The sequence below is a fragment of the Hibiscus syriacus genome, unplaced genomic scaffold (assembly GCF_006381635.1).
Source record: "Hibiscus syriacus cultivar Baekdansim isolate YM2019G1 unplaced genomic scaffold, ASM638163v2 tig00111027_pilon, whole genome shotgun sequence".
Taxonomy (NCBI): domain Eukaryota; kingdom Viridiplantae; phylum Streptophyta; class Magnoliopsida; order Malvales; family Malvaceae; genus Hibiscus; species Hibiscus syriacus.
The window spans coordinates 1,602,050-1,625,560 of record NW_024062960.1 but is presented as its reverse complement, the minus strand read 5'-3'; the positions used below and the strand labels follow the sequence as shown (position 1 = coordinate 1,625,560).

The following is a 23,511-nucleotide window of genomic DNA, read 5'->3' as shown; positions in this document are numbered from 1 at the left end:
TACCATATGGATGTGTCATCACCTATCTGTTGAAGAAGAAGAAAGTTGATTTTTCGCATGACGCCCCTGTTCGATTAACCCGCAAGATTGACATGGTATTTATTAAAAAAGCGGGATATGATTTTGTTGAAAAACTCGGTTGGAAGCGTGTCAAGGAGGTCGGATTAGATCAAGAGAGGGAGGAAATGGACCCCGTTGGCCATGAAGAAGAGCAACCAAGTGGAGACGCAATGATGGAAGAAGCTCCAGTTGCAGAGGATGTCACAATTAAGACTGTGATGGAATACATGGTCAATTTTCGGGAGCATATTGATTCCCTTGTGAGTGGAATGCGATCCGATATTTCATCATTGCAACATGAAGTCTCCATGTTGCGTAACGAATTACGTCAACGACATCAAACGAGTTAGGTAATTCATTATCTATGTTTCTTAACATTTACACGTTCTGAACTTTATTTTTTTCTTTAACAGATGTGGACAACCAAGCGGTCAATGAAGATGAAGCTGACGATGAAGATGACGATGATGATGACAATGAAGCTGACGATGAAGCTGACGATGAAGATGATGATGATGATGATCCAAACAAGTATATCGTTTCTGCAACGCCGCCTTCAAGAAAACTTTTAATTTTTGATCTCAATGGTTTCCTTGCCTACATCCCAAGACTGCCTGTAGGTTTTAATTCTATTCTTTTGTATCCATTATTTTAACATATAAGCGTAGAACTTTAATCTCATTTTCTTCATGTTGTAGATGTTGTCCTCAGAAGAGGATTATTTGAATTTATGCAATTTTGTGTCGACAATTTTGTTGTTGCCCTTTGGTCTTCAAAGATGAGGTTAGAACATGTTTGAAGCAATTGAATTACTGTAGTCAAAATCGTTAATATACATTTGAATGATAACATTCAAACTTGATTACAATCTCAGGCATAACGTCGATTGTGTACTTGAGAAACTACCTGTATTTTCCGAGCATTTTTCTATTCATGTGGGTAAGATGAATGTCATTACAGTTTGCTAACTTTTCGTTGTCTATGATTCCTACATATTTATGTTCGACTGTTTGTGAGCAGGATCAAAAAAATGCAAAACATACGATTCTGTTACCTACTGTAAAGATCTCAATGATGTTTGGAACGCGTGTCCAGATTTTAACGAGCTAAATACACTTTTGGTCGATGATTCAGCGGAAAAAATGATTTATAATCCGGTAAGTTGCATTTATGCAATATGTTTTTCCAGTTGAACATGTGTTCAGACATTGATTATTTTAACAACTTATGTGTTTATATAGAAATACAATTACATATGTCCACATACCTTTGACGCTGCTTCCCATTCGAACGACAATGCTCTAGGTATGACACAAATTTATTCATGCTTATGCGAATGTAGTTTATTGTTAGTAAAATTGCACCTCATTAGTTTGATAATTAAAATTATTTATGTATGTCCTCAGAAAAAAGCGGAAACATACGAGAGTATTTGGAAAATTTGTTGAAGGCCTCTAATGTTCAGGACTTCGTTAGAAATAACCCTTTTTCATCGGATTAATTTTGTTAGTCGGTACATTATTTGAACATTCTTGTGTATTTATATTTTGGTGTGATTATATTATGTGTATATTTTCATTAATTATTCCATATTTTGCTTTTATGTGTACATATACATTTGAGGATTGTTGAAATATCAATACTAATGTATTTTACATCTTCTTGCAAATGTATCGAAACGCATGACTATAACATTGTTTTCGATGATATCCACAACAAAGTGTCGATTGAAAATGTAATAGATAATTTTGTAATATAACCGGTATAAATATACCGGTTTACTTATAAAATAGGTAAATATAAGCGCTACCTATTACATAACTTACATTATAAATTAAAAACAATAAACATATATATTACATATTATTATTATCTTTGGTTAATATTGTTAAATTTAAATTCTAAATATTATTTTATAAAATATCAAAACAATCAAATACTTTTTTGTGTAAATGAAATTATTAAATTAATATTGTAGGTGGAAAACATGAAACACTATTAAAAAAAATTGAAACATAAATTACATAACTTTAAAAGAAGTATTGATCTTTTTTATAAAAAGTATGGACACTTTCAATATAATCGGTAAAAATATGATGTAATAGGTAGCGCTTATATAATGTAATAGGTATCGTTTATATAATGTAATAGGTAGTGGTTATATTGTAAAGTATCTATCTTTTTTATAAAAGTGTCTATACTTTTTTCACTGTGGAAAACATTAATTTAAGGTTATCTTTTGAGTGAGTTTTAAGATATTAATTTAGTAATTATAGGCGTCTAATGATTTCTTTTTTACGTTACGATATATATTATTATTAAATTAAAAATTCTAAATATTATTTTATAAAATATCAAAACAATCAAATAATTTTTTGTGCAAATGAAATTATTAAATTAATATTGTAGGTGGAAAACATGAAACATACTTAAAAAAATTGAAACATAAATTACATAACTTTAAAAGAAGTATCGATCTTTTTTATAAAAGTATGGACACTTTCAATATAATAGGTAAAAATATGATGTAATAGGTAGCGCTTATATAATGTAATAGGTATCGTTTATATAATGTAATAGGTAGTGGTTATATTGTAAAGTATTTATCCTTTTTGTAAAAGTGTCTATACTTTTTTCACTGTGGAAAACATTAATTTAAAGTTATATTTTGAGTGAGTTTTAAGATATTAATTTAGTAATTATAGGCGTCTAATGATTTCTTTTTTACGTTACGATATATATTATTATTAAATTAAAAATTCTAAATATTATTTTATAAAATATCAAAACAATCAAAATAATTTTTTGTGCAAATGAAATTATTAAATTAATATTGTAGGTGGAAAACATGAAACATACTTAAAAAAATTGAAACATAAATTACATAACTTTAAAAGAAGTATCGATCATTTTTATAAAAAGTATGTACACTTTCAATATAATAGGTAAAAATATGATGTAATAGGTAGCGCTTATATAATGTAATAGGTATCGTTTATATAATGTAATAGGTAGTGATTATATTGTAAAGTATCTATCCTTTTTATAAAAAGTGTCTATACTTTTTTTACTGTGGAAAACATTAATTTAAGGTTATCTTTTGAGTGAGTTTTAAGATATTAATTTAGTAATTATAGGCGTCTAATGATTTCTTTTTTACGTTACGATATATATTATTATTAAATTAAAAACAATAACATATATTACATATTTTATTACCTTTGGTTAATATTGTTAAATATAAATTCTAAATAATATTTTATAAAATATCAAAACAATCAAATAATTTTTTGTGCAAATGAAATTATTAAATTAATATTGTAGGTGGAAAACATGAAACACTATTAAAAAAATTGAAACATAAATTACATAACTTTAAACAAAGTATCGATCCTTTTTATAAAAAGTATGTACACTTTCAATATAATAGGTAAAAATATGATGTAATAGGTAGCGCTTATATAATGTAATAGGTATCGTTTATATAATGTAATAGGTAGTGGTTATATTGTAAAGTATCTATCCTTTTTATAAAAGTGTCTATACTTTTTTCACTGTGGAAAACATTAATTTAAGGTTATCTTTTGAGTGAGTTTTAAGATATTAATTTAGTAATTATAGGCGTCTAATGATTTCTTTTTTACGTTACGATATATTATTATTAAATTAAAAATTCTAAATATATTTTATAAAATATCAAAACAATCAAATAATTTTTTGTGCAAATGAAATTATTAAATTAATATTGTAGGTGGAAAACATGAAACATACTTAAAAAAATTGAAACATAAATTACATAACTTTAAAAGAAGTATCGATCATTTTTATAAAAATTATAGACACTTTCAATATAATAGGTAAAAATATGATGTAATAGGTAGCGCTTATATAATGTAATAGATATCGTTTATATAATGTAATAGGTAGTGGTTATATTGTAAAATATCTATCTTTTTTTATAAAAGTGTCTATACTTTTTTCACTGTGGAAAACATTAATTTAAGGTTATCTTTTGAGTGAGTTTTAAGATATTAATTTAGTAATTATAGGCGTCTAATGATTTATTTTTACGTTACTATATATATTATTATTAAATTAAAAACAATAAGCATATATATTACATATTTATTATTATCTTTGGTTAATATTGTTAAATTTAAATTCTAAATAATATTTTATAAAATATCAAAACAATCAAATAATTTTTGTGCAAATGAAATTATTAAATTAATATTGTAGGTGGAAAACATGAAACACTATTAAAAGAAATTGAAAAATAAATTACATAACTTTAAAAAAAGTATCGATCCTTTTTATAAAAGGTATGGACACTTTCAACATATTATAATGTAATAGGTAGGAAAACATGAAACACTATTAAAAGAAATTGAAAAATAAATTACATAACTTTAAAAAAAGTATCGATCCTTTTTATAAAAAGTATGGACACTTTCAACATATTATAATGTAATAGGTAAATTTGTAATGCTATCGGTATAAATATACCGGTTTACTTATAAAATAGGTAAATATAAGCGCTACCTATTACATTATATAAGCGCTACCTATTATGTTATTGTACTTTATAATATTTTCGGTTAAATAATATAACATAACCGGTCTAAATTTTAACCGGTCACTTATTTAACCGGTCATGTCGTATATTAACCGTTTTTTAGGCGCCGCATCGCAGAACTACCCACGCAAACATGCATTGATTGCTTGTTGAAACTTGACACACTTATAGCTTGTTTCAGAACTTCACAATCATCTCAAAAAACTCTGGCTCGTAAAGCAAAACTTGATGTTTCGATCATCGTTTCCAATGCGAAAACGGTGGGCGACTTAATCGTAAACTTGATTTTTGAAATCAGATCCTAAAACCCTGATCAAATTATGTGATGATCTGAACATTTTCTTGAAGAAAAAAAAACTTTGCTTCATCGGATGGGATTCAAATGAAGAAAGTATCATCGAGGCTTCTTCAAGGACACCAACGCAGTTTCCGCCAAGACCTTCCTGTTTCTCCCATTCTTAGCCACCAAGAAATCAAGTTAGCGCAGAGCTTTCAACTTGGAATCGAAGCAGTTTAACAAGGCTAAAGAAAGGAAGATATAATCCAGAATAAACAATTTAATAGAATAGTATTAATAATTATATAATTTTACAAAAATTAAGAATCCGACAACAGTTAAAAATCGCTACACACTACCAGCTGAACAATAGTTCAAAGTACAAATTCTCAGTTCTGTAATCTTCAACCATATGCCGAAGAACCCTGTACAAACGGCTTTTTACGGAAAAATCGAATCACCCTACGGTCAATCCGAATCCAAATTTGTAGTCTTTCTTCCTATGATCTATCTGCAGAAAAACAAATCCAGCAAAGGATGTTGACAAACATGAACTCGAGGGCTTGATCACAAGTGAAAATGCTAAACATAAAGGAGTAATGGCATCATATTCACAATCAAAAACAAAAAGACATAATTGCAGATCTCTTTCTTAAAAATGTTAATCTTACCTCCGCGGAGAGGATGAAATTTAGGCCCATATTTAACCGCTCTTCTAGATAAGCAGTTGTGCATCCATTAGAATCGATCTTCCCCCTCAAACGACACTGAAATGTGAGAAATCAATAAAATCGTGATAGTTAAAACAATAAATATCCTCAACTCCAACATGTATAAACTATAAACATGCAGGAATATCGATGCACACTAATATCAGAATTTTAGCAACGAAAAACTTGCCTGTCTGAGGATGTAATCATAGCCGGCACTTGATGTCACATCTTTAGTGATGTAATTATACATGAAATCTGATGCTAAAGAAACCTTGATAGAAATAAAACCGCATGAGAATGACAAGGAAAAGAACTGCAATATCATTAAGAGGAAAATAAATTCTTACCTTCTCGGACACTTTTTGAACATAGCTCAAAGCAACCATTCCGGTACTTGCAACTTGCCCTGCAGCAACCTGGATCCAGAGAATGCTTAGGTTAGTAATACAAGCATAATGCAAACAGTGGATAAATGGCTGTCCCTTTTTCCCATATATATAGGGTAGGGGGAGGTAAGATAGTAGGCTACCCCCAACACCAGGTTGAGAGCAGCTTCCGTAAGAGACCTCAGAATTATGAAATGCCCTAAACAGTGGATATTTCTAGAAATAATATTTCAAACCCAAACAAATAAGAAGTTCCTCTTGGCAGGGGTAAGGCAAAAAATTTTGAGGGAGAAGCAAATTAACTATTTTATTGATTAAAAGCTCAGAATTGGAAGAAGATTGCCATCAAATATCCAGGGACCTGAGAAACAGTATATCCGAAGATCTAAGAACTTCATGAGAAGTTTAAACCCTTAACTAAAATCCTTTTCAAGAGCCTATAACACGTGCGCACACTTGAAATCATAAAATTTTGACCAAGTAGCGGAATATGCCAAACACCAATCATTGTATTAACTAGTTTTGATTCGGTTTACATTCAGAAAACAGCATTAAACCATGAGTCCATGCCCTTGATTCTAATGACTTGGTCCACTACATCCTTATTTTTGAAATGACGCAAGTCATCGAAAAGAAGAACACCCTGGTTCTCACAATCTGGCAACCCTAATCAGCAGTCTCTGGTTAGGGATCTAAATGACACCACTACTGCTGTAACAGATCTAGAAACATTAAATCTATGTATTAAATTAGTTTTGAATACACATCCAGTTTTACCTACAGAAACACAGCCCTAAACCATGTCCTTGATTCCGATGACTTGGTCCGCCACTTCCATATTTTGGAAATGTCACTAACCATTGAAAAGAAAGGAGATCCTGGTTCTCACACCTTGGCAACCCTAATCAGCAATTTGGTTAGGGATCCAAATGACACACCCCTACCGCTGTAACAGATCTAGAAACATATTTAGAAGTATTAAACAACACCCACTAACTAGCACAAAAGAATATTGACAAGCCGTTGATAAAGGACAGAATCTGGCTTACCATCTTATCTGTTTCATACCGGGCAGCATAACCAAGGCCTGACTTCCGGTGCTGACCAGCCCAAAATACTTCACCACCTAAGAACAAATGTGGTGTCACACTCTGCATAAATAAGGCTTAAATTCAGTTCATTAAAAACAACAGAATCAAATTCCAGAAGTAGTGGATTCAGCTGAAAGACTGATGATGTATGATGTGCAATGCTTCTCTTAAACTGCGAACATGCTATATGCAGAATGCCTTCAGCAGAGAAAGTCTAGGTTGCTTCTACCATTAACAGTATATTATCTTATAGTATTTTAAATTGCAAGTCCATCTTATACTGAATCTACGTACAAAGCCAATTTTTTATGTACTAATAAGCCTGTAACTTGTCCATTATGCCAGGTTCTTAACCTGTCAGCTTAATTCAACAGATATGTGGTTTCATACAATTTACCTGGATATAACTAGCTCCAAATAAAGCACCATTTCCCATTTGAAACTGAGACCTGTAGTCTTTACCCTGCACAAGAAAAACAAAGATGTCAGAAGACAAAAACCAGACGCCCTAAGTTCCCTTTGTAAGCACAATAGCTCCCTATAATCCAGAGGACAAACAAACTCAAAATAAAAAATAAAAACAAAGATCAGAATATCAGGTATCACACTCACAATGACGATAAATAAAAATGCATACACGGATCAAAGCCAACTAACCAAGATAATATAGTTTAAATGTGACCAACCTTGTAATCAAAGTTGAACATGCCATGTGACATATGAGGCTCATTTGTTAGCTGGAAGGGAAACAAGAAAGTTATCAACTGGCAGTATCTTACACATGAAGGTAATATATATTCGCATGCGAACAAAAAGGACAAAAGACCAAAGAATGAAAAATTGATTTGCCTGAGCATTAGCCTTCACAGTTAGATTGTCTGTCAAATCCCATTTCACTCTAGCATTCAGTCTACCATCCGTCAGCACCCTCCCAATAAGCATCAGCTGGGGAAAACCATGATTGACCCTGATTTTAAATCGACTTATAAAGCTAAAATAATTCAGGAGGATAAGAGGGTGAAATGGAAGAGTAGTGACAATGAAAGATGCAGCCTACATTTGGATCAATGAAGTTGGCACCAAATTCATAGTGAGCAGTAGGAATTTTAATGGTTTCAGCGGATTGAGAAGGAATTTCTGTTGGGCCCATAGACGCACTGAGGAATGATGATAAAAAGAATAGTTACAATTATTTATTAAAATAGAAAAGAATAGTTACCCTAAAAAACCATAAGAATAAAAGAAGTTGAAGCCACCTGTGACTCAGTGAGAATTTCTGATTTAGTCCTTTGGTGAAATCAAATCGCAATCCTTCAAAGGTTTCTGGCTTCAGAGACACTGCCAGACATTTTCAAGCAATAAAACATTCAGTTTCCAAGAAGAAGAAAAACAGACTTTGACCACTATTTCAAATCACTCAAGACCTAAACATAAATAAATAAAAGTTAATATACTAAAAAAGCCCTTAAGCTATTTTTGTAATTATCTGAGCCTTTATTCTTTGTTTTTATTATTGAAAGCCCTTAATTTTAACTAAAAGTAGTAGCCCTTAATTTTAACTAAAAGTACAATTGGAGAAACCCAAATACTCAAGTTACAAACAATATTGTTGAGATATGAAACTGTCAATGTAAAATTTCAATATATTTATTATTTTGATATGTTAAAATAGTTTTAGGCTTCTTATCAAAAAAAAAATAGTTTTAGGCTCATAATTAGAGATTTAGATTAAATCTTTTATAATCAAAACAATTTCGGCATGTGTAAAGCTAAAAATATGAGCTTGTCCTAATGACAAAATTTTACTATGTCATTTTGACATATTAGTAATTTAGCATCAAAGATAAACTAGTTTAAAAATGAAAGTATTTTTAAATTTACTTAAGATCAAGAGTTTCATGAATAAAAATAAAAGAATAATAGCTTATTTAATTAAAAAATAAAAGGTTTATGGGCCTTTTTCTAATATATTAACAAAAAAAAAACTTAAATAGTATCTCAAGAACTTAACAACATTTTACAAACAAACTTATTAAAGTTTTACTCTTGCATGCTTTTAGCTCCCTAGTAACCCTTTTCTTTCCCTTGTTCCAAAACATTATTCGCATATCCTGCTCTTGTTACACACTAAAATAACCACACAAATAAACTAATAAAAGGCTAGATCTAGCTCTGCAGACTGCATATCGTGCTCCTTAGTAAACCTTAATTTTGCAGTTAGGGTTTGATCAAAACCATTCCCTCATATTAGAAAAAAAAAAAGAGATAAGCAAGTTTCTAGTTCTGCACCCGTGTATAAATTATCAACTAAAACCATCATTTTCACTAAGCAGAAGCACCGAAAGCTAAATCTACAGTCACTTCATTCCACTAACTTAACCGTTTCTATTAGAAATACCAAATCATTAAATCTTACATAATCCAACAGAGATCGATAAATAACCACACAAATCATAATCTCAAGACATGATCACAAATCATGAAATAAAAGAAAATAGAGAGAAGAAAAATCATTGATGAGAAAGTGAGAAAACTAACTAAGAGCTTCGCGTTGGAGCTCTTCGAAAGGAATAGGGCATGGGAGGTTCATGTAATCGGTTTTCTCCTCAGCTTTGGTATGCGCCGTTTTGGATGCCTCGGCTGGAATTGTCGTAGTAGCTGGATGAACAAGCCCCGCCATTTGTTTCTACTTTCCAGTAGAGGAAATTTTGGCCGGATCAAACAGCCGCACCGGCGATTGTAATTAGATATGGGTGGGCGGCACAACCGCAAAAGGAGCTGAAGGCTTGCGGCTGTCGGGGAAGGCTCAATAAGAAGGGTTTTGCCAGGGTTTTATCTGCACTGCATTTTATTTGGATAGATACACAGATAATCTTATGACTATTGATTTGTTAAGTATCAAACTATTAAAAATTATAACAGGATACATTAATTATAGTATATTATTTTATTGAGTTATTTAATTATTAAAAAAATATAAAATTATTATTCGATTATTAATATGTTTTAAATTCGTCTTTTTCTACTAAAAATTAACAATCATCTGAGCTGGACATTAACCTATTAATTGAGATATTATAAAAGATGATCTTATAACAGTTTGAGTTGTACTTTATGAATCGATTCTTCGTTTACATTATATTGTTGAGTTAATACTTGAAAGATTATAATATTGAACCATTGCTTGAAAGCGAGGGTGGTACTAATAGACATTATTAAAATATAATTTTATTATATCTTAGTCAACAAGTTAATGTTCAGCTTAGATGGCTGTTAATTTTTTAATGAAAAATAATGAATTTGGAACATATAAATAGTCGAGTGATCCTTTTAAAACTTTTAATAATCGAGGGATTTAACAAAGTATCACCTGATATTCGGGGAACTATTTTTGTACGTTATCTATATTATTTTACATAGGTTTTAAAACTAGGGGAGGTTGATTCATTATTAGAAAGGTATAATGTCAAAAAAAGCACTTTAATATTTGTTTAAATAGTTATTTTAGTTTATATTTTTTAGAGTATTTTGGCTCTAACGTTTTATTTTGGAATAAAATACCCTCTACTAATAGAAATCGTCAGTAAACAAACGATTAATGCTTTAAAATAGCGATATTTTATCCTGAAATAAAATATTAAGGGGGAAATACTCTTAAAAAATAAAAGTTAAAGTGATTATTTGATTAAATGTTAGGAGCATTTTTATCCTAAAATAAAATATTTAGACCAAAATGTTCTAAAAAATAATATAGACCAAAATAACCATTGTAATAAACATTAGTGGCTAATTTTAACATTATGCCATTAGAAAGGGATAAACTACATAAATGTTTAAGTAAGTTTCTATTTTGCCTACTAATATTTCAAAATTAATAATTTGATCATTAATATTATTTATTTATAACAAACTAATTACTCAACTGTTAACCTGTGTCATCACATCACGAAAGTTTAGTGCGCCACGTTGAGTAATTGAGTTGACATTCTTTGATTATGTTAACATCCTTTGACCCGTAACTTTAATTCACTCTTTCACTAGGGTCGAATTCTTCGCTCCTTACACCCATCAACTCCCTGATTTTTTGCGAAGTTTTATCCTGCCGTCTTCCATTCCAAACCTCCATCTGATCACTTGCCTCTCTCTTGGACTCAAACTACCCAACACCTTCTCCAAAGAAATAATAATTGTTGCATAGGGCATAGTACATACTAAGGGTATGTAAAACTGGACTCCACTTAAAAAAATCGAAATTTTAATTTTGACTCAATGTTAAAAAGTTTGATTCGATTTGACTTAACTAAAAATTCAAATTCGAATTAAGTTATAAAATATAATTAGAATAACTAGAATTTTCTAGTAATTAATAGATTGATTTTCAAATTCAAATCATGTCTCTCAACTATGCATGATATATGTATATTGCATATGGAAAAATATAGCATATATATGTATAGCGTATATGATTATAGAAAATCATTTAAATTAGAATCAAATAGTATCATAATATTATAAATATTTATAATTAAATTAAAAAAAAAACTTGAATGACTCAACTCTACTTGAATTTCATAAACTCGACTCAAATAAATTTCAAATAAAGTTTGAAATATAAAATAAAATTCGTCAACTTGAATAGCTCAATTTTTTTTATTTGACTAGATTCGACAGTCCTCGTAGTGTCGGTGTTGCATTCCTTACCTCCATCCACGCTCCTATATGTATGCACATGAGCACGTAGCAGTGCATAGCCATTCCGACTTCATTTCCGCACGTAGGAGCTTTGCGTCGGAGTTTTGCCCGACCGTTTACCTTGATCTAAGTCCGCCGAGGACCTTCCTGTCCCCAACTCACTGACGGCAGCAATCAAAAGGTCCAGAGGATAATTTCTCCATGCCGTAGCACTGCCTGATCGTGAGAGGTGTAGTTTTATCTACTTATACATAGAATTTGGAACTGCTTATCGATCATCATTTCTACGAAGTGAAAGGAATATCATATGGAGAACATATGATGCCGCCATTGATGATTTCTCAATTTCTGTATTACTAATTGATAAGGTGGTCATATATATATATATGAAAAAAATACGGTGAAAGTTCATAAACTTGTGTAGAGAATCCAGTGCCAGAATCCATTATAAAGTCCCATAGATTTTAACGGGAAGCAAAATAGTTAATAAATAAGCCATTTTTTTTCTTCTTTTCAATGTGTTGCACAAGTCTTCCATCTGCAGCATTATAGAGATACCTACAACCAAATGATTTACTAAAGCTTCTTGTAGTGAGGCAACTAAATCACTACTTAAGTAGGAATAAATTTAAAGTGGAGAAAGATGATAATGACATGTGTTAAATATTCATCAACTCCTTTCTTTTCTAATTATTATCTAAATATTTATTATTAAAAAATACTAATAGTATATGAATATAAATATTTATAAAATAAATTTAATATTTACAATATTTTATATAAAGTTTAAAATTATATGTAGAAAAAATTTAGATTCTTTGACTAATAATTAAGATGTTGGCATGTATCAACAATTTAATAAATTGTAAAATCTGTAAATAAATGGAGAACATTTTAAACTTTATATTATTAAACACGTTACCCTCAAAATACTCTGTCAGAACTCTGCAAACTAATGGTTAAGTAGAGACAACCAACAAGAAATTGTTAAAGTATGCCCAAAGACTCATTATGAGATGATTCTAATTAAATACTTATTTTATCTTATTTATTAAATAAAGACATTCTCATTATTATTTCAACTTATTTTATTGTGTTTGTAAACAAACAAAATTATTATGGACATATGCATTAAGATTAATGTGTAGTTGATTGGTGGTAAAGTGTTGTTAGTGACATAGAGAAGTCAAAATCAATATATTTGTCCAACACATTATGAGTATGTTTCTTGAGTTATTATATGATAGTTACAACATTACGCATAGTTATAACTATGTATATGATCCTCAGGCTTATGATCATCATTATCTTAATATCGTGAGTCGTATACTTTGATACAGTCAAACGTTTGTCTTAACTAATTGTACTATAAAGGTTGGAGTTGGATATACAATAATCTATATAGTGAGAGATAGTTGATTAATATAAGATTGCCTCTTATACATAATGTGATATTAGAGATGCATGGATGTGCTTAAGTAAGTTTATACGAGATATCATACTTATTTTTTTATCATAGTATACTCAAGATATTATACTTATTTTTTTATCATAGTATACTCAAGATATTAAGGAACATTAGATGGACTATACAAGTGTGACTATTCCATTATTTGTGTCCAAATTATATATGATGGACAACAGATATATATGAAAGGTTAATCATAGACAAAATTATGTCAAATCATTACTTCATGCAACTTAGGTAGCAACAGTGTATTGTTAGATGCCACACATTGTTTTTAATATTAGAACTGTAATAATATTATTACTAATGTTATAGAAACCTACTACAAGGTCACACTCTATAATTAAATAAAGTGGTTTACAAGATACAAGCTTATTGTACACAATTAATGAGTATAGTTAAAATTAATATATGAACTATTCATATAAAATTTTAACTAATTATGAAATGACAATTTTATTATTATAATTATAATACTCGATCTAACATTAAAATATATAAGTTATCTTTTAAAAAAATATACAAGTTACATTCTTTTAAAAAGAATATATTATTGTTTTCATGCTTTCCATAATTCTCAATAAAATAAAGAGGTATGATAATAATATTCTTTTAGATAGCCATATTAAAAAAATAACCAATTTCAGTTTTTCATATGATGAATATAAAGATCCAAAAATTAGGTTAAGTTTGATGTTACATTAAGTGCAAGGTCTAGTAACCATTCTTAGCGATTGTTTAAATTGGGTGAACTATGAAGAGGCCATGATTGTTGGTTGTGGTTTGATCGACATCGGAAGAAGATAATTGAATCTACATCAGTTCTTTTCACCTTTTTCTAAACGAAATAAGATAATATTCTATTTTTTTCTTCTTATTTTTATCAATCGTACGTAGATCTTTAGAGGAGATTCTTAAATTAATTTTTCTGTTATGCCCTAGGATGTACCAGTGACTCTAATAGAAAACTTTCAACCCTAAAAAGATAGTACTTGCCATTTTATGTGCTCTTTAAACCACTTCCCACTTAATTATCGGGGAAACCCCTTTTAACATGTTTGGTTATAAAGCAGTTATCCTAGTGGAGGTAGGAGTTAAATCTTTTCTCATCTCTCATTAAAAACTAGACAACAATGACAAAAACCCTGATCAAATCTTGACCTTTTAAAGGAAATAATAGAAGCAATAGAAGTTAAATTAGTAGCCAAAAACCAACAAGTGACCAAATACAGACATCAGAGGAAAGATGACACTTAATTGGGAAGGATCATACAAAGTCATCAAGAGCATCGACTTTGGTGCATACAAGTTAGAGGGCATGAGTGAAAGGTGTACACAAATCTTGTAATGAAGAGATACAACTCTTCCATCAAATCTCTACATCATTGAAGTTCTACAAGAGCACCTGGATCACTTGTTATATGCATAGTATTGAGATGCCTTTGCTCTAATGAGTTCTATCTTGTTTCTATAAGAGCGTCAAGATCTTTTGTTATATTCATAATGTTGAAATGCCTCTGCTATGAGGAGTTTTACATTGTTTATTTAATAATGTTGACATCCTCCGCTATATGTATAACGCTGAGATACCTTCACTCTAAGCATCGAGATGCCTCTACTTCAAGGAGTTCAACATTATTTCTATGAGAGTGTCAAGATCCTTCATTATTTGCGTAGCATCGAGATGCCTCCGTTTCAAGTGTCAATATAATGTTTTTAAAACCTGACCGGACAGTGAACCGGTGAAGGTACTGGTTCAACCGCGGTTGAACCGGATTTTATATAAAATAATATTTTTTTTAATTTTACATAATATTCAAAGTAATATTAATATATATGTAACACTTTTTTAAGTTTACAATATTAAAAGGTATAAAAATATCACAAGTGATAACATATATAAATTAAAAACCATAAAATCAAGTGAAACAAAATGATTCAAATCAACTACAACATAATATTTAAGGTAAAACATATTAAATAATAAATATAATTATATAACTATAATTTAAAAAATAAAATTGGGGCTTAAAAAAATCATAACAAATGATGCCATTTGGTTTAATTGTTTTAAAAAAAACCAATCCCACATGGCTAAGAAACATAGAAGAGCATCCCAAAAGTTTAAAGAGTAAAAATATGAAAACAAAACAATCCCACATGGCTAAGAAACATAGAAGAGCATCCCAACTTATTTCTATAAATAATAGAGGTAACTTGACATTCAAAATCATAGAGCCTTTTGGTGAGCACAAAGCGAACTATTTTTTCGCTTCAATTGAGCTCAAATTTTAGGCTTCAATCGAACTTCTAATTTTTTTTTGAGTTTGAGCCTTTTCGATTTCAAATTTTAATATATATTTCGAGTTCGAGTTGAACTTGATAATTTTTTGCTCGTGAGTTTTTGAGTCGAGTTGAGCTTACTTTTAAAGTTTTCGAGTTTGAGTCGAGCTCAGCAATACTCGAATTTAACTCGGCTCGTTGAACAAACGACGTCGTTTGGTTTAATTTTTTTTTAAAGAAAAAAAGTGAACCGGCGGTTAAAACCGGTTTTGCCGATTTTCAGCCGGTTCACCCCGGTTTTACTGGTTTTCAGCCAGTACTTTACCAGTTCTGTGCTCATCCGGTTTTGGGAGTTAATCGGACCTGACAGGCCACCGGTTTACGGTTCAACCGGTTGAACCGGCCGGTCTGGTTCGATTTTAATAACATTGGTCAATATACCTTTGCTCTAAGGAATTCTATATTGTTTCTACAAGAGTGTCGAGATACTTCGCTATATGTATAGAGTCAAAATGCCTATGTTTCGAGCATCAATATGACTCTACTTCGAAGAGTTCTACATTTTTTTCACATGAGCATCGAGATCCTTCACTATACGCATAGCGTCGAAATGCACCCACTTCGAGGAATTCTACATCATTTCTACAAGAGCGCCAATATCCTTCACTACATGTATATCGTTGAGATGCATTCGCTCTAAGCGTGGAGATGCCTCCTCTATATACATAACGTCAAGATGTCTTCTCTTTGAGAATTTCTGTAATTTTTTTACACGAGCGTCGAGATCCTCTACCATATACATATCGTCATGATGCCTTCGCTCTAAGCGTTGAGATACCTCCGCTCCGAGGAATTATATATTTTTTACAAGAGCGTCAAGTTAATTCATCTTTGACTAAGTAATATTTTTCATTAATTGAATTTTAAATTCAATTATACTATAAAAATGTCAAGTGTTCAAGTTATTAAATACTAGAATAATGAAAAAGAATCAGCATTTTTCAGCTTGTTATTCTCTCTTGGTCGAAACCTACATGGTTTTAAGGTAAGAAATTTCATTTTGATTTTTAAACCTACATGGTCGAAACCATTAATGAAACTTGAAAATTACCAAATGCCATTGCATTATCTTCCATTAAAATATTCCTTAGTCAAAGATGAATCAACTTGGCTTTGACTTTCTATTTTGTCCATGCAATTTTTAAAAATTACATTTTAGTCACTAAAATTCCATTGTTGGACACAAATATGAAAAATTACGCTGATTTGAGCTAAATTTCTTTAATCTAAAATATGAAAATAATATTTCCAACCATTTCTAACATCCTTCAACTTTTTGTGAAATTCCGACTTGATTCGATTATCCAATTCTTATACCAAATTTTATCACTTTATAACTTTTTATGCTCACCTCGAATCAAAATTTGAATGCCATAAAAACTCTATCTTTAAGAATAAGTTATTCATTTATGAAATAAAATTTTTTTTTAAAAAAATTATCACTTTGATTATTAAACTTTTTATGTTTATATTTTGACTATCAAACTTTTAAAATTTATATTTTGATCACTTTTCAAAATTTGGGATATTACAATAACCCTAAGACTGGCACCAGTCACCCTACTGCCTGATGTCAAGGATATATATATCCGCACAAGCAAGACTGAGATAGAGTATCTTCAACCCCACACCCACTAATCATCGTCTTTTCCAATTATTTTATCTGATTTCTCTATACCATCAGTTACGACTCTGCACAATTTAAAGAGTGTGGATTTTATTAACTACTATATGACCCACCATCAATTTTTAACCAAAAAAAATTAATTTATTATTATCATTTTTCCAGGATAATTATTTTATAATTTTTATAGTAAGAGTACTAAAAACAAAGTTTTTTATAATCAAGGGACTATATTCATATGTTACCCTAGTTTTTAACCCTGATTTCATTTCATTTAATCCGCCCTTAAAAAAAATCATCATCTGCATGTGGGTTTTCGACTAAACTTACAACAAACAAACTGCCGTTGTCTACTTTCACAAACAGTACCGGCGAATTGCCGATTTGATTACCCACCCAGGAACCAAGAGACACAAATAAACTACGAAAATGTACGGAGTCACAGGTTTCAGTAATGGCTACCACCAAAATCAACAGCACAGCACAGTTCAGAAGAGAAGCGGGGAGGGGGTCGACGGAGGAGGGGAGGCCGTAGATCACGCCACCGTCATTGATTTGGGGTTTCCGACCACCATCAGCAGCAGCACTACAACAACGACGAAACGGAAGAACAGAATTCACCTCCTCCGTGCACGAACTTCGACATGGCTTACTTTCACTCTTATGCTCACGTTGGCATCCATGAAGAAATGATCAAGGTATTTCCTCCTTTTTCTTCTGTTATTTTGCTTCCTACCATTTGTTAATAACTGGGTTAATTTTATTTTTCGATACTCGAGAACTTGGGTGAGTTTTCATTTACTTTCAGCTCTTTCGGTTTTTGTTTTTTGTTTTTTGGATGTTTTAAGTGTCTTTGAAGAAATTTACTATAAAAGTTGAAGAAATATTCATGGTTTATCACAATGTGAGCTAGGGGTTGCCAAGGTTGTGACTCTGAGTGAGTACCTTTACATGGGAATTCAAATGTGTGTGTTTGTGTGTTTCTTCTCTTCATATCTTCGTCATCTTTTCTTTATCAAGGCTGAATTTTGCTTTTTTGTCCAAAAGTTTACAATGCTGGCAATTCTGTTAATTTAGCCTTTATTTGGTGATTGAATATTTCATGACTTGAGCTCTCTCCAATGGTGGGTTCTTTAATTTATAGTTTGTTGTTTAAGGAAGGTTATTAAAATTATATGTTTACGGGCACTTTGTAAAGTTGTATAATCTTGACAAAGTTGTAAGCCTGTATCAGACTATCAGTTGCAAATTTGGATCACCTTTTGCCTTTTTTAAACAATAATAAAAACCATGACACTTCGCTGATCATACTTTTTATCTGAAACATACAGGGCAGAGTTCGTATCGACACTTACAGGGCTGCAATCATGGAACACCAGAGTTTTATTGAAGGCAAAGTAATACCATTGTAGTCATCGCAGCTATAAAATTATTTATGATCTCTTTTCTTGCGCAAAATCTAATAATATCAGGATGGTTCTGTAATTATGCATGCATTAGATTCCCATTTCATCGAATCACAACATTATAATGCACCAGCTAATCTAATACCTGGGTGAAATGCATTTGTTTCTTACAAAAAGGTTGATATGAAGCATCTGTATCTCAAATGTTATAGTCAGTTTAAGAACTGTTTTCAAAAGTCCAAACAATTTTTAGCTAGTTCATTCTTGTTTCCTTACTATTGCTTCTGATAATTTTTACAGGTTGTAATGGATGTTGGATGTGGCACAGGCATTCTTTCAATTTTTTGTGCTCAAGCTGGTGCAAAACGGGTAATGTGTCTTGAAAAGCATTTCTGTACTTGACAATTTACAGGCTTATAATTGTTGTGTTACTAGAATTTATTTGAAAATCTAATATTCTGCATATAATGTTGTTCCAATTTCAACTAATTTCTGAAGATTACTTTCTTTAATAAATGCATGTTTTCTTTAGTTCAACTTTTTTGATTTCCTCTAGTTTTATCTTTAGAAAAAGACAAGCACCTTCTGTTGAACGATTGACGAAGAGAAGTACAAAACTTCAGTTTTGTTCTTTATCATACTTTTTAGCAGTTAAAAATGTCTTGCTACTTCAAAGTTGTATTCTTGCTGTTAATGTTGATGGGTTCATTTAAGATACAACTGTTGTATTCTCAGGTGTATGCAGTGGATGCAAGTGATATTGCATTGCAGGTATTACAGAAGTTCTTCACTGTTGCTTACTGAGTCATTTAACAGTCTGTCTTGATAGTGCAGATTGAGCACTTTTTCTTCTTTTCATCTATGTTATTATTTTCTCTCTGTTTTTATTTTACAACAATGAGATAATGAGATTTGGTTACCACAACAATTAGAGTATGAAGGCTACTTATCTATCAACAGTATGGAAATATATTGTTCCAAAATTCTCTGGAGTCTGGACCTTTGTTTATCTGCCTTCTTGTATTGGAAATGAAATTTGCTATTGGCTGTGTATTAATCTTTGTTGTTTGCAAGCAGGCAAATGAAGTTGTCAAAGCAAATAACTTAGTCGAAAAGGTCATAGTTTTGCACGGACGAGTTGCGGTAAGCTTTTCCTCTCGGGCTTATTGATGTGTATACTCCTTATATGTTTGCCAGAAATCCATTTTTATGTTTTAATGGGTATATTATGTTCACATATTTTGGAAAAGAATGAGAAGCCATATATATTAACACTTGGGAACCTGGAGCTCTCAGTTGATTCATGCATCTATCTGTTAAGGCGGCATCTATGTTTGGAGTTTGTACCCTACAATCTGCAACGTGCAACCCCTTCCACTTATCTTGCCCTACAGTCTTCTTTATACAAAATATATACAATGCAAGGTCCAGGATTGAACTCCCCAGTCCCAACCTAATCCGGACATCGATATGGTATATATTTCTTTAACAACCAGTAATCGAAGTTAGTGTCAGATTTATTTGTTTCTTTAACTTTTTGAAGTTATTGAGAATCACATATTTATCCATGGAATTGCAAAGACTGTTTTCCAACCTTGTTTTCGTGATTAGAGATGACCCTTCTACATCCCACAGTCAAGGAAACCACTAGCTGCAGCATAAAATTAAGTTGGAATTATGTATTGTTGCACGGAAAAGGGATGTGGACCTTTATGTAGTGCTTTGCTCTTGTGGACCATTTTAAGACTTTATATCTCTGTTGGTCTTTAAATTTTATTTTATTATATAGATGAGGGAAATTTTTATACTATCCGATTGTTGGATGTTTTATGAAGTGATTGTGAGAGCACCTTTTGAATGCTCTTAGTGGCAGCCAACTCTGAAATTATGGTAGCAATTATTGATATATTCATTCTATTTACACAAAACACATACTTGAGGTGAGTTCCATTCATAGTTTATGGCGGTCATAGGATAATAAGGGTGAATCTTTCCCTATAGGACATTGGCCCATCATACTTGCATTCAGCTTACGATTATGTCGCTTAATGTTTTAATTATTGAACAGTGATAACTTGATATTTGTGCTATTTGGAATCTATATCTGGCACTAAACTGGGGTTTAGCTACATGCTTTGCACTGTTGAGGAACATTTACTTTCTTTGGAACCAATTTTTTCCTTCTGAGTGGTAGAAAAATTATGTACTAGTCATAATTTCTACAGGATGTTGAAATTGACGAGGAGGTTGATGTAATAATTTCAGAATGGATGGGCTACATGCTTCTATATGAGGTGATTGTGTTATCATGAACTTTTTTAGAGATTTCCAGTAACTCTTTCAGGTTGAGTCGAGAGCATGATTTTATTCAGACAACTGATTCTATATCCTTCTATTCTTTTTCTTTTATTTTCCTTGCATTGTCATTGATTTCATCCATGTCTTTTATTTTATTTTCCAGAGTATGCTGGGAAGTGTTATTACTGCTAGAGATCGGTGGCTAAAACATGGAGGCCTTATTCTTCCTTCCAATGCGACTGTTTGTTTTACTCAGTACTAGTCTATGTAACTTTGTTTCACTAGCTGAGCCCGGCTGTAATAGAACTTCGTTGTTCTTTTTCCACTTCTTTAACATTTGTGTCTTGAATGAAGTTTTATTTTATTGCAGAATCAAGTATTCTTTTAAAGAAAACCTATTTATTTTCTGTTCATTTTCTCTCTTTAATCCTTGCAGTTATACATGGAACCCATCACGCATCCTGACAGATAAAATGACAGCATTGAATTTTGGCGCAATGTCTATGGAATTGATAGTGAGTGATGCTAAATTAGAATTTTGTTGTGCGAAAGTAAATTCTACTACAATGATGGAACTTGCAGCACTCGTGCCTTTTTTTGTATCTTGTTTTATGTTTTCACTGTATTTAAACGGCAATACAATGCCATTTTCTCTTGCAGTGTCTGCAATGTTGCAGTTAGCAAAACAATGTGCGTTTGAAGAGCCATGTGTAGAGACAATAACGGGGGAGAATGTTTTGACATGGCCACATGTGGTGAGTGTTCTAATCTTTGCTTTGGTTTGCCGTCAATTTCCCAATTGATTTATGAACTTGGGAAAGACTGAAATTTATTTTCTTTAAGATTGTAAATCATACCATTTTTGTAACCTCCTTACAATTTCCACATTATTGCCATGTGACCGTTGCTTGAGACATTCTCTTTACCAGCTGCATTTGTGCAGGTTATATGCCAAAATTATAAGCGCTTTAACACGGTGTACCTTATTTAAACATATTTATAGAAATCACATAGCAAATGCATTGAATTTTTTTAGCATTAACAGGTTAAGCAGGTGGACTGCTATACCATCCAACATGATGAGCTAGAATCTGTGTCAACAAGATATAAGTTTCAGTCAATGATGCGAGGTGAGCTCTCCCGTTGGATCCTTGCAATGCTTTGTATATATGCCGTCTCCATATACTGTGTCTGGATAACCATAAAAATCGAGATGCCATGCAGTGATGTAATCAGTTTATCTTCTCTTCTTGAAAAGTGTTTAATAGCTTTCAGTTTAACCTTGTTTCATACCATATATATAATATTGCATAGGGCTTTGTTTCGTGTTACTATTTTTAACTTACATAGTTGATCTTGCACATTTTCTCAGTATGTCTATTCATTCTTAAGTATGGTATTCATACTTGATTCCCAGGTCCGCTACATGGATTTGAGTTTTGGTTTGATGTTGAGTTCAGTGGACCAACAAATTCTCCTACAAATAATCCCATCCCATCCTTACTTATTGGCACATCTAATAATAATCATATGGACGGTATCCAGAAGAGAAACGAGCCAATCCCAATGAAGCACTTGTACTCTCAACAGCACCCGAGGATCCTCCAACACATTGGCAACAGGTACCATACTAAGTTTTAGTTTGGGCATGCTGACGTTGCTTCCAGAAACACATCTGTACACAAAATTGTTTGAGTTTATTAAGAATTATGCCCTTGGTTTGAGTATAAAAACCTTGCATCCATAAACACATCTATATGCAAAATTGTTCGAGTTTGTTAATAATTATGCTATTGATTGAGAATAAAAAAATCCCGAGCGGTCAACTTCTAACTATGATGAACTATGGTATTTCCTACATTTGACAATTTGCATGGAGCTTATGGTTGTATTCTATAATAGACCCATAATGTTTAGGATGTAAATTTTGCAGACATTGATATACTTCTATGACCCAATAGATGTGGAGCAAGATCAAATTATTAAAGGCTTTTTAACGCTATCTCAAAGCAAAGAAAACCGTCGATTTATGAATATTCATCTTGAGTACTCGTAAGTAACGACAATACATTTCCAACCAATAGAGTAACTTCTGTCAGGTAGCTATATACGTCTCATCCCCTTTGTGGTCTTTTTAACTCTTGCAGTTCAGGCGGCAGATCCTATGTAAAAGAGTCTATAATGCGATGATCCCGTTGAGGTACTTACGGATTCTGTTGAAGCTTTACAACTGGTTTATATGGCTCTATGTTTGTACCTGTATATGTGGCTCCAATGAGATCCCTCACTTGAATTCATTGACAAGTCATTTGACTACTTTTACCATACCATGCTGCACAACGATGGAAGCTCTTTGTTTAACTAAGAACAAAACTAAATCAAGTAAAATTTTGATCTTAGCTCTGTTGGTGCTTTAAGATTGCTGTTTCAGAAAATGAACTTATCTGCTGTATTTTAGTTTATATATATGTGACTCTGTTTACATACTTCACAAAGCTTAGATAGCTGAGATCTGACCTGCAATTTATCTGCTACTTGAATTCAATCTTCGTTAATATTGTCTTCTCGTTAAGTAGT

At 31.5% G+C, this 23,511-nt stretch overlaps 1 protein-coding gene and 1 pseudogene across 1 annotated transcript; one reads left to right on the top strand and one right to left on the bottom strand.

The window, feature by feature from the left end:
• Positions 1–5,175: 5,175 nt before the first annotated feature.
• On the bottom strand, positions 5,176–9,933 carry LOC120150863 (mitochondrial import receptor subunit TOM40-1-like). Its single transcript, XM_039163473.1, has 11 exons — positions 9,642–9,933; positions 8,360–8,441; positions 8,161–8,260; positions 7,953–8,048; positions 7,790–7,840; positions 7,501–7,566; positions 7,062–7,163; positions 5,974–6,042; positions 5,814–5,897; positions 5,585–5,680; positions 5,176–5,424 (listed from the first exon to the last, which is right to left on the bottom strand). The coding sequence occupies exons 1-11, from the start codon at positions 9,781–9,783 to the stop codon at positions 5,371–5,373; spliced, it is 942 nt and encodes a 313-aa protein (XP_039019404.1). The 5' UTR covers positions 9,784–9,933; the 3' UTR covers positions 5,176–5,370.
• Positions 9,934–17,562: 7,629 nt separating this feature from the next.
• LOC120151139 lies at positions 17,563–23,396 on the top strand (annotated as a pseudogene).
• The last annotated feature ends 115 nt before the right edge of the window (positions 23,397–23,511 follow it).